This window comes from Dermacentor variabilis, chromosome 4 (genome assembly GCF_050947875.1).
Source record: "Dermacentor variabilis isolate Ectoservices chromosome 4, ASM5094787v1, whole genome shotgun sequence".
NCBI classification, from domain to species: domain Eukaryota; kingdom Metazoa; phylum Arthropoda; class Arachnida; order Ixodida; family Ixodidae; genus Dermacentor; species Dermacentor variabilis.
The window spans coordinates 144,349,635-144,362,602 of record NC_134571.1 but is presented as its reverse complement, the minus strand read 5'-3'; the positions used below and the strand labels follow the sequence as shown (position 1 = coordinate 144,362,602).

General features: G+C 44.9%; 1 protein-coding gene across 1 annotated transcript in view; it reads right to left on the bottom strand.

Annotated features, from left to right (window-relative positions):
• The window catches only part of LOC142578379 (MAM and LDL-receptor class A domain-containing protein 1-like), a 56,173-nt gene that overhangs the window by 13,284 nt on the left and 29,921 nt on the right, over positions 1-12,968 (bottom strand). Inside the window, exons 10-13 of the mRNA XM_075687773.1 lie at positions 12,275-12,420; positions 8,667-8,783; positions 7,349-7,472; positions 6,320-6,457 (exon numbers count right to left, since the gene is read on the bottom strand). Of these exons, the coding sequence (XP_075543888.1) occupies positions 6,320-6,457; positions 7,349-7,472; positions 8,667-8,783; positions 12,275-12,420 (525 nt within the window). The remainder of the gene's footprint in view (positions 1-6,319; positions 6,458-7,348; positions 7,473-8,666; positions 8,784-12,274; positions 12,421-12,968) is intronic.

Genomic DNA, 12,968 nt, shown 5'->3' with positions numbered 1-12,968 from the left:
GGTTTCAGTGGATTTCATCACGCGTACGAATTGATGGAAACGAGGAAGCTGACGCCCTTGCACACCTAGCGCTGACGTGTGTCCCAAAAGTGAAAGCTCCAAAAGCTTTTCAAAACCCTAAGGGTGTAATCCACCTTCCCGTTACAGAGATGCACAAGAATCCACACGAATCCTGTGTGACTTATGGATTTACACGCGGACAAGCGACGCTTTTATACCGCATCAGGACCGACTCCGCGTACACCCCAGCTTGGTTATTCAAGACTGGGCTTCGCGCTTCCCCACTCTGCGCTTTCTGTGGAGACACTGGTGACATCGAACATTTCATTTGGCTATGCCTGCAGTTTGACACAGAAAGAAAAGCGATGGTCGCCAACCTACAAAAGAGCGGTCTTACGCACAGGACCTTTGAAGACGTTGTTTTCCCCTGAGAGCCCGCGGCATTCAGGAAGAGAGCGCAACGACTGCTGATAGCCTTCCGGCGAGACACGGGGCTCATCGACACCTGGTGACACACCCCTGATCTCAACTCGAAGGAGGATCAGGCGGAACAATAGCCGGCTATGTATGCCAGGCTAACCCCGCCTGCTCCAACATCACCACCACCACCACCTAAAGCAACACAAACAAGCTGTGGCCAGGCTATTTTAGTAAATTGGCACGTCTCTGCCTGTTGCACAAGTACGCCTGTTGCTGCCGGAATTGAATATGTCTCAAAATCCCTTCTAAACGGCTCACAAGCTATTCATGGTTAACTATACCTTTCATTACTGAAGCTTGTTCTCGCGGTCAACTGTATCCTATTTGCTGCTACGTAATACTACCTAAGAACATTTACTGCTATCATCGGAACCCAATTCGTCCGATAGGTGACAATATTTTTTTATGGAAGAGCTAATCCAGATTAGTCAATATAGGTTAGAATAAAAGCTAGTAGTGTGCGATACATACATGGCTTCTTCAGAGTATGAGAATGTGGCACCAAAGCGCTAAACGCATTCGTGAATTTTATTGCGCTCACCTCATACGGCGCGTGATTGCGGCTGAGGATAATAAGCTGCCGCGGCCACAGTTTATTGGAGCCGGCCATCGATGATGCCGATGGTCACGGGGAGAGGCAAGTAGATGCGAATACTCGGTGCGGGCCGCTAGTGTGTTTCATCACGTGCACGCCTGCACGCGTTGCTTCTTTCTCGGTGGCGCTTGGGCACATTTTTTGCGCTACAAGCGTCAGGTTTACTGATATATGGTCTCCTAGGCAAACAATTGTATTAATACGACACGTTACATACAAGAATAAAAATTAAAGCTTACACTTTACAGAAAATCTGCGGACAGCCTGACCAAGTGGACATGGGGCTACCAGAAAGTCATAAGAGTTGAAAATACAACCGAAAGCATGTTTTCTTTTATTTCCTGTACATTTACTGGCATGTTTAGCACACATAATCTTTTTCGAAGAAGCTCTGCATTAAGTCAGGCAGCCTTTAATGGACCTGCGTCATAGAATATCTGACCAGAGTGGCAGTATAGGCATTTTGGTAGTCCACAAGAACATTAAGAAAAGCGGGAACTGGAGCCTGGCGAAAAAGGCAGATATACGCAAAAACACACAAGCGCTATTTCCAATAGTTTATTCTTCAAATCATGTTGCTACTTGATACACACCTCACATAATACGAGCGAATCAGTGCTCTGAACTGAAAAGATACTCAAAGGCTTCACAACCTATCAGTTTTAAATATTCCTCGTTGGCCTACCAAGAAAATAAAATTCTTCCGCTATTAAGACAATATATGGCATATTTACACCAGCTATAAGTTTTAATGCTTTTAAGAGATAGAAAAGTTTAATCCAGCTTTTCTATCTCTTCTGCTTCGATAATCTCGTTTTTAAGGTGACTATTGCTTAGGCCAACAATTTTGCTGGTGTCAAACAACGGATGACAGCCACATGGCCTACAATGCTTGAAAAAGAAACACTAGTAAAGTTGTTGTTTATTTACGTACATTGTGTGAGTGCTCTTGCAACGGTCGGTTTCCTCAAGATAATTGCGATTACATGACGGAGGTACGCGATAAACGACAAACTTAGCATAATCGAGAAACTCGTTTTTGTGGTTATTTTCGCGGCCATGTCTTGTGGGTGTGTTTGGGTTTGTGATCTTGTACAGCTTATCCTGCTTATTAGGTGCCCAGAAGACCACTTGAATATTTGTGCAAGCATGTTTTTTTTACTAATTATGGGAGACAGGGCCATACAGGGCAGCACACTTATCCGACTCCCACGCTCTCTGGCTCTGACCACAGAGTGACCAATATTACGGTTGACTCACAATATTCGCTCAGCCACAGAAAACAACAATCACTGGCGATAGCTGGCGTCAACCAGCCTCTTTCCTTGCTGGTCAAAAGTGGACGCAACCAGATGGCGGCCCGACATCTATACTGCGTTCTTGAAATAAAGATTTCTAATGGCCCTCTCAACTAATTCAGAACGTGCTGAGTTGCATGGGAGGATAGCTTTGTTAGTTCGTGGCTCGTAATGCCAGCAAAAGCGATCATTACAAAGCAGCAAGTGAACATCCAGAAAGCGCATGGTACCACTCTGCGGTAGTTAATATGCCTCTTTCAACGGCTTGAGATACTCTCAAATCTTTGTAAAGACACCGTAAATGCTAGCCTCTAATTGACAGGAGGAGCAATTATGAACAAACAAGAAATCATTACCCTAGCTCAAAACTTTTACTGCCGCTGTCTCGTCTAAATTATCAGACACCATCGCACCTAGAGGGGCTAAAAACAGATCACTAAGCCAGGGAGGACTAGAAAAGCAAGTACAAATACAATTTTTGCAAAAGAGGTATATTCTCTCGTACAATGAGGGTAGATGTTAGATGAAAGTTTAGTAAATCCGTTGGCTCAAGAGACTGATCTTTCATGCGGTCACTTCTTAAAAGTATTAAAATATATAGACGTATTTGAGTGCAGGTTCTTTCCGTTTTCATTTGTACTCATTACCGAACCGGAGAACTTTAGTACCTTCCCCCGTGGAAGCTATTCAAAGGCTATCACCGAACACATGTTGCTGCCAGGTACGTCTTCCCCCCGCCCCTCATCCTCCTCTCCACACCTCTTTGCAATTCGAGAAAAATTGATTGTATAGGACCTGCTTTATGAGAAAAGCAGACACACTTGACTGGCCGCGCCTACATACGTCCCTAAATTTCACTTTAGTCCCGCCTGTTATATCCAACCCTAGACTAAATTGACAGCCAGTATCCTCCTTGTAGGGCTTTCCTCTCATAGCTCCAAACTTCCCTTCGTCCCTCCCCCTTTGATTTCCGGTACGTTTCTTATATTTTTTTTTTGTTCGTGTGTGTTTTACGTGTGACGCCGACTACACCACACCAAGTTTTAGCCTATTCTCGGCCTCCTCCCCATATGGTATTTGGGGAGCGTGAGTTACACGTACGTAAGAACACTGCTAAGGAATACAGTTGCTATCCTGGTGAAGCAAAATCGTCTTTTGAAACGTGGCTCTAAAGCACAACTGCAACAAGGTTCTGGATCGTTTAAGAAGCCCCGTTTCAAATCATTTAGACATACAGCAGCCTCTGCGGAAAATTTTTGCTTTAAATGCGATTGGGTGCTTCACAAAACGCTCGCAAAAGTCAATGTGTTAAAGCTAAAGTATTATATGCCCCATTATGCGAAAAATCCGTCGTATTCGGTGTGATCGAAAGATGCTACAAAAAATTGCTGACGACACAAAGAGTAAAAAAACGTTAAAAAATGCTCAGATTGGTGTAAAATTTGTCAAGGACGCTCCTGTAAACAAAGTGCATTAACGACTTTGAGAAGAAAATTCGGCACATGTTGTGCCTGGGTGGGAATCGAACCCGCGCCTTTGGGGTGCGTGACGAGCATGCTTCCCCGACAGTACGGCGGCTTTACGGTTCTGACTGACTAAAGGTGTGCCTAGCGCATGCGTCATAGGACGCGTGACTGGGCAGCCAATGGGGAGGAGATGGCGTACGTCACGAGTTTGTAAAATGACCACGTTTGTGACGTTCGGAGGTCTACAAACGGTTAACTGCTTTCGTATTCCCACACGTAAGCATTTTAAGTGTCTCTGCCAAATTTTTCACACCGATACTGTAAAAGCGCCGCCATTACCATCGCATGAAGTACGATTTAGACTGTAGAGAACCAGCCTGCAGGTCGTCTTCTTCCCTGGCGTGTACGCCGTTCCTGTGTATCAGCGAACAAGCGACGCACATCTGCTAGCCACAGCTTTATTATACTATGCTAGCTGCATAGTGCTCTGGACCGGGGCTGTTGCGCGCCCGCGATTTCCTCTTAATGCGAAGTATTTTCTGAGTCGAGCAGGTTTTCTGTGTCTTCTCGTCCACGTTCAACAAGCAGAGCCTCGATGCGCTCTGCCTCGACTCGGAGATAAAGAGTGCATTGGGGTGACCGAGCTAACGGGATCCGGCGTAACGCGGACACTATCCATGCGCGGCGTAGTAACGCTAAGTCGGCAAAAAAGCGCGAGGATAGACCATGGCCTATCTCACGCCGGAGCCGCTGCAGCGGAGTGTTCAGCGACAGTTCAGCGAGCCGCTGAAGCGGTCAAACTGTTCGCTCACCGCATACTCGTGCGTTTGCACTGGGATAACAGCAGATCGCCACGCTCTGCTGGCCACGTTTAACGCGCTGAACTAAAGAGTGCAAAATTTAAGTGATCTTTGTTTCTCCGGCAGCACGCTTACGACTAAAATGGCAGCTACCTGGCACGCTGAAAGCAGCGGACTATATCCGCGCCTTTGACCGGCTTTACCCTTTAGCAACCTTAGGCGTCTACAGATTAGAAAACTAATGCCATCTGTAGTAAAATATGAGAAGTAGCTGAGGCTCGGCACGGCCTGGGACCCTATAGCCCGGCCATGGGCTCGACACAACGTGCGTGTAAAGACACGGCCAGACAGGCCGGACTCCGGCCGTGGTTATGTTTTGCCTGTTTTGGTTCGGCGGCGTTGCATTTATGCATGGCTTGCCGCCGCCCCTACACCATGGCCGCCGCGACGCGTTATCTTTCGTGACAAATATAGCATGTGGTTCCTCCTAACAGCGTTTCTGGCATTTTGTGGGAAAGGCTTTTGTTCGCCTACTTCGACTCGTCCGATATGGAAACGCTCGAAGATAATGCCCTACCGGAACTGATCATTCGAGAATATCGTCCCTGAATACAAGTTACCTTTGCTTTTCATGTGACACTGCGGCTTGTAATACTTACTGTCTTCGCTAGAAAGCATTTGGCAAGCAGAACTCTCCCGGGTTAGTGATTGTGTTCGTGAAATGTAGCTTGTGCCGCTTCATCAAGTGAAGATTACATGTTTTGTGGGCGTTATCCCGTCCACGTTGCACTTGCCTGCTGGGGTGCGGTGAACGCAGGCATCCTTAAAACTCGGAGAGGAAAGATGTGTTCGGCCTTCCTCTACGCAGCGTTGCGTACTGTACAACCATAGCTCCTGTTTTATGTGTTCGAGCCTCTGACGGCCTCGAAACGAATCTGTATTCTTGCAACAGCTCAAATGACGTGTTCCACGAGAAAACACCATCAATTAGCAAATGCTCATTGAGGGGCGTGTCTGGGCGCCGTGACGCAACTTAAGAGATCATCAATCGTGAGCTGTTCTGGGACTTTCGCTATATGCAGATCACACCACTCGCCGCCAGGGGCAGGCGTCATCCGCTTAGGCCCTATTAAATTAAATTATGGGGTTTTACGTGCGAAAACGGTTTTCTGATTATGAGGCACACCGTAGTGGAGGACTCCGGAAATTTCGACCACCCGGAGTTCTTTAACGTGCACCTAAATATAAACACAAGGGTAAGCCCTATTCAAAGGCAGCTAATAAGAAAATTAGACAATTACCAGCCCTGCGAATATGGCAAGACTACATTGATAGTACATGCTGAGCATTTATAGGTAATTCAGCCCAAGTGAAATGTTGTTGCAGTTGGCATTTAAAGCGACATTCAGTGTTCAACTACTGCTCATGATTTGAAATGTCTGTCTTCCTGTGAAATCATGTCTTGTGTTGAAGCGAAGAAATACAGATGTGTATCTCACATTGTTCGTGGTGATAGACGCTGAGAATTTCACTGGCGTCCTCGTGGAACCAGTATAATTACAGGACAATACAATAAGCAAAATACTGCGTAAAAGTTTTCACAGGAAAAGTTTTCATTAAATCACATCAAATAATTGTCTTTTGTGCCCATAAAATCTTGCTGGTCATTTGCAGCCATACCTTTTACGCCGTCTGGAAGTGCAGGTGGACCCAGCGTGGCAAATAGAGGAGGGCCAAGCATCCAGGTCCTTGATGTAGTCCCTTGAGAAGACCAGCGACATAGGTTCGACCTCTCGAAAGTGCAGCTGAGCAGCTCCACTGCGTAAAGGAGCCGGCGATGTGTGCTGAGCCTCATAACTAAAGTTACTTGAATTCGTACTGCAGCCACGTGATCGACAAAATCCACCAATGAAGTATCTGCAGCAATCAGCAATATCTATGCACAATGAGGACAATAGTTTCTTGCTGGTCAATATTAGTTGCATTATGAGCCTGTTTAAAAACATGCATTATGGAGATATAATTTTTTTAGTAGCTCCTGGAGCCGTGATAAGACGGACACCTATTTCACAGGGAATTAGATGAAGTGCGAGAAAATAAAACAATTTTAGAATATCACACTTCATCAAATGCGCTTTAGCTAATCGACAACTTCACTTCAGATGTAGCGTTCTCTGGCATTGAAGTTTCATTTCGCTGCTATCACTTCCGTAATGCTACTGACTTGCCTTCTTGATGCAAGTGCATCGGCTTTGAGCAACAAGCGATTCAAGCCACCGAATATTTTCCTATTCTACTTTTCGTGCTAATCGGAACTCATGCTGTTTAACTTATGAAACTTTGATATATTTTTGTTAATATAGCCAAAACTATTAAATTTTTACGAGATAACTGTACCCAAAGGAAGCTAGAACTACTGCCATAATATTCCGGTCCAATTTCAATGTTGATGTACCCCATTTCGGTGACACTGTTATTCTTTGTCAAACCGTGTTCTGGACATTGGATAAGTTTAGAAATTTGACTACAGGTATAAACTTAAACGCTGAATACTGTTTCATAATGACTCTTAGTGCCGATGATACGGACTACACGCAGGTAAGAAAAATTATTCTCCTGCCTAGTTTACACACTGCTGATGTTTGCTGTAACACATTTCGTAATTGTTGCTGCTTGCGTTGTAAATGTTAACCGCAATCTAGAACTCACCTGCTGATAAAGCATCAGCTGATGTTGGTAATGTATCGCACTTGTCAGATTCTTTCACTGTGATGTCATCCAGAGCGATGTATGCAGGTATCGATGGCAATCCCATAGTTGCGAGAAAGATGGGCTGCAAGAATATGAGCAATGGAAATGTTTCACAGCAATAGAGCAGTTAAATTTAGTTCTGATGACAGCAAGTAGGACGCGTCTCGCTTGACAACTGGCGCAGGATAAGTGGCTATGGAGGAAGACGTTGGTTTATTGGCATGAGACTAATGACGTCACAGAAATGGGAACGCCTTTTAGCAAACTTTCACATGCTCTCAGTAAAGAAGCTGGTTGAAAACATATTAGGCAACTTGAGGCCCCGAGACGGCTGCTGATAATGATATACACTGTATTATGTTTAAGATATCTATGAGCCGACAAGGAAAATTGACTCTTTATGCATGTCATTCCTGTTGACTTCTGAGGCCATTATCTTCCTCTTTGCTGTTCTTTGCTTGCGTGTAGTAAACATTTAGTGTATTCGCAACAAGGAAGCTACGATGAGCGATCGGAATTCATAAGTTCTTTTTATGCGATCATTATTGTATACAGAAACCGCCGGTGTGATTTATAGGCGCCTACATCAACGGAAACGTGTTATAAAAGTCGATTTGGTTGTAATTGAATTGAAATTCACCGCTGCAGTTCGAAAGCTTAAAGACAGTATTGTCGGAATATTATCACCTGACCCGCATACCTCCTACACAAATCTTTGCACCATGTGGTGCTTAGCTTGTCGCCCAAAACAAAACTCGTCTCTATCTATAGAGCGTATTTTCTTTATTTACCGTGACACGCCCGGTACTTCTTGGTCATGAATGGCATGAACGTTATCATTATGACATCATTTTTGACAGGAAAGCAGCGAGCGCAGAGCTTTCAAGAAAGCGAGCGCAAGCTAGACAGACGACGAATATTCCTTCGGGTAATACGCCCCCTAAAGAAGCAAACCTATTTAACAGTGTGGTTAACTTTACGTATCAAAGGAATGCTGGAAAGTGTGCGTATGAAAGTCTCCGGAGCATCCTTTTCTTTACTACAAGAAAGTGTTATAGCTGGTCTTGAAATTTTATACAGAAAACAGTAAATAAAATGGAATTATTGTGCAAACTGCTAAACGATAAGTCAAGTTGACGTTCTTGTTCGCGCAAGAAACCACTCTTCGTTGGCGTCTCTCACAGATTGTCACATCAAGGAGGCACGCAACGGAAGGTTGCTTTCTGCGGTCGCAGATCGAAAAACATGTATCTGGTGCCTCACGACACTGTCGTACCCGCCTCCTGTGAAGTGCTGCGACACGGCCCTGTTGCCACGTGACTGGGCCTCCACCTTTGTGCGACCAAAGCGGAGAATTGTCCCGTGACTCATGCCCTGGATCGATGGCAAGCATCTGAAAAACGTGAAAGAAAGTTGTACATTGTGGTTTCAAGGATAGAGATGTAGCAATAAGTGTACGTTATCACGAAATTTCTTTTCCATCAGAGAAATCTCGCCGATGTAACCAATGGCTATTAAAATGAGCCGTCACCCCCAGATGTTCAATAAGTTGAGGTTATTTCGACTATCGGTACCCAAGTGGTAATCGGAGAACTTCGATGACTTACATGTACCTGCATTTGGTAGCGTCTGTAGAGAACTTTTGCCCTGATGTATTTCTTGCGACTGCTTGTTAGCCAGGATGCTATAGCGAATAGTATCAACCATATAAAGCGATGTTCCAACTAGCACAAAGTAAATTAAAATTATTCAAGCGCACTATACATAAAGTTTTCCTGATTACGCTAGCCAAGCGGCTTCAAAAAATGAATAAAATAAACATGGTGCAAAATACGATTTGAAGATACGGTGCTCAGTCCTGAGACCTCTGACGACTGAACCACGTTGGTCTTATAATTGTGCAATGCGCCTCTTTGTATAAATCTTCTTTTTGTACGGTGAACGGCTTCGCTAACTTTAGCAGGGACACACGGTTTATATGAGGCCAAAGGTATGTTGCTAGCAGCCGCCCGAACAACGATTAATACTTTTTCTTCTTCACTTACTACTAGAAGTGCTCATTACTTATGAATTATGAACTTTTCAATGTGTAACTTAACGTAAACTCAGTCTTTAGCGCCCATATTGTAAAACTACTGTCAATTTTAGGCAACCTGCATCTTCTAAGCGACATCGTTTGCGCTAGAAATAAAATCCGTGAGACTGAACGCTAAGTGGCAGATATACCCGCAACAGTGGACATCTCTGCCATGAGCGCGCCACAATAGACCCAAGGGGTATATGGAGGGGAGGGGGGGTATTCTGTATATGTCCGCCGAGTCAACATGTCCATTGTCGCTGCGTCTTAATGGCTGAGTGACTGGGTTGGAATAGCAGCAAGTAAAAACAGGCATCCACAGCTAGTTTATTCCTTCTCGCTGGTTCAACTTCAGCGAATGAGTGATGCCTTGCAGATTACCCCCCCCCCCTCCCCCGCCGTTCCGAAGTTCACCGCCAACCTTCTACTTCAGCCAGATAAGTGGTAAGGCTAGCGCGCAAATGTGACGTGCCTCCGCTCACCGAAGTGCGTCCTACACTCGTACCCTTCCCTGGGTGCCTCTGACGAGAAATGTATGCCGCGGTTACTGATAACGTTGTTTGCACAGCTCATTACCGTTATCGCCAACTTTTAGAGGCATATTGCACAGGCCGAAAGCGTGTCTTACCGATAGCGCAAACTGAGCAACCACCAGTAAACTCAACAATATCCAAAGCTAGGCCAATTGGTACATGATTTATTGAAACATCGTCTGAGACTTGCGGGGACCGCTCGATTCTCACGCGTCTCCTGATGTTGTTTTCCCTCCATGGCTCTCGCGTGTCCTGTAATCCAGCTTCTCCGCGTAGCTTAGAGGCGACAGAAGTCTGTGTGGTTGCAGCGTACTACGAGAAATGGCGCCAGTATTGCGCTGCTAACTCCACCTAACGGCGTGGTTAGTGGTGCGAAAATTTGAGTGAGCTTGGGCACGGTGAGCAAAGCGGACGCTCCGCGCATGCGCCGATCCGCGCTACGCGGGACCGTCCCGGGAAAGGCTTCGGAGCACGACAGCGGAATGCACGAACAATATCGTTCTAACGCGTCACTGCTTGTCTTACGATACACGCGAACGATTAGGTATGGCTACCTAGAATGCGGGCGAACATATTCGCTCGCTATCCGGTCACTGGGAGTTGGACTTCCAATATTTGTCACGCACCCACCGTCATGTTCTATCGTTACTAATTCGGCCAGCAGGCATTAGCGTATGAAATGTGCAGTAAATGCCCTTGTGGTTGTTTGCACTACTATATTGTCGTTCCTTTGTACCAAGAGTACGGCTGAAACCCCATTAGTTCTAAGCAATAGCAGCGTCCTACACGAACCTCTCTACATTAATTAGGAGCGTCTGCCTTGTTCTAAGCATGTGGGCGTTCTTTCAAACGTGCAACAATGAAGATTACTCGATAGGTTATGCCAGAAGCAATTACTGAAACTAATTATTTCAGCTAAGCTTTAAAGACGGGTACCATTGAAAGTGTGGCTTTAAAGCTATTGTGTAAAAAGTAAACTAAAGCTTTGGTAATGCCCAAAGAATAATGTAGGTTTCTTCAGTTGTAGATGCTAAGAACAAAGAGGTGGTTTTGTCGACCTAGAATGCTTCGATTTGGAAAAGTACTTGCAGGGCCTTAGGTGACAAACCGTGAATTAATTAAATAGGAACGCTGTGTGCATAATATGAACGCAGAATAATATTTTTACGAACAAAGCTAATGTCCTCAATACCCTTCTTTTTTCTACGTCATCAAATGCTGACACGTTTTTTTCCTCGCTTTGGTTTGCTACTTACGGCTCGCGTTGGTGTCTTTGGAACTAAGGGCATGCACAACCCGGGAGCGAAAACAGCGCTGCATTGCATCTCATTTCAATTGGTATTTCACTGTAGCTTGCTGTCTACCTTACAACTGCTCACGTTACTAAATTAGACATCATGGCAGTTATTGTGGTGTACGTGAAACAATTTGTTTTGTCATTTTTGTTAGCCTTAAGAAAAAACTGTCTCGATCCAGTTGCCGACAAGATAAGTCTTATAAAGAACACTTTCAACATAGCCTTTTCTATAGAAACTTTATCTAGACGCAGCATGCTATCATTAGCTCACAACTTCGGCATGATATTTGTCTGCACCTTTCATAGACTGTGGACATTTCCCATCTTCGAAAGCAACCCTGTCGAGCTAAAATTGCTTGATTGGTTTGCTGTTTTGAGTACACTGCAATACCCATTCTTTTAACGCTGATTTCACTATTGTGTTTAAAAAGCACGCGCCGTCATTCTGAAAGGGCGTTTCTGTTCCCGAGAAAAAAGTTGGGAAGGAGAGACCCACGAATACCAAACAAAAAAAAAAGGAAATTTCTTGTGGTAATGAAGCGATTCGACTGGCTGCCGTGTGAGTTAAGTGGTGATGAACGCCAGACCAAATGCCGGCCTGCCCTCAGTTTGACGGTCAAACGCCCTATAAATAGATCTGCCAAGATGTTTTCTGTCATTAGGTGTAATAATTTGTTTTTCAGTATTTAATACTTTTAATATTAAGAATGCGTGGCCGAATGGCGAAATTAAGTGAAAAATGAAGGCTTCTCACCTTGGAGCACAGCGTACAATTGATTGAATATTAGCGATAACGAATATTTTGCTAAGTAAACTGTCTCTATTTTTATTTGTATCACCGCATCTTGTTTTCACACAGTCCAGCTGCAGTTGCCGACGAGATAGGGCAGATGGTCATTATAATTGGTCAATGAAACCCACGTCATTTGAAAGAAATGTCTGACATTTATTGAGAAATTCTGATGGTATGTAATTACCTTCAAATCGGCGCTCTCGTCTCCATTGATTATAAACCAGAACTCGACGCATGGCGTTACTCGGCTGTCCATGGAGAGGATTTCGCCTATCAGTTCGGCCTGGTCACCTTTCTTTCTTTCAAAGTTAGACACGAACAGGTAGGACCCTGGAGAAACAAAAATTAAAAGTGACATGAGAAGCACGTGTTATACAGAACAAAAAGCCGAATACGATTCAAGTTAAACGTTTCACGCACATTGAATAAGACGTCAGACCCGGTTTCGATACGCGTGTTTACTCAAAAGTACTTATTGCGAAATGTCAGGCATCGTTATTTATTGAAAGAGCTACATATAGGTGCGCATGACACCGAAGTGATCAAAACCAGGAAGAGGTAGTGAAAATAGGAAGACGCGCTATCACTACGCTTTTCAAGCGTGGCTCATCAGCGATGGACAGCTGTCGCTCACAAAGCTTTCAAAAGCGCTCGCATAAGGCCCATGCAAGCAGAATTCGATACTCGGCCTGCATGGCAGGGGGCACTTATGGCGCCACCGGTGGGCATTATTATTGTGATATACGGTGAAGGCGAGGACCGCTGTGAAGAATTGTGAACGCCTTTGCCTTCCTCGAAATCACCACTGCTCACCGGTGGCGAAAAGCGCCGGCAGTCGTGCGAGCCGAATATCGCTTTCAATCGCTGATGGCCTTTAC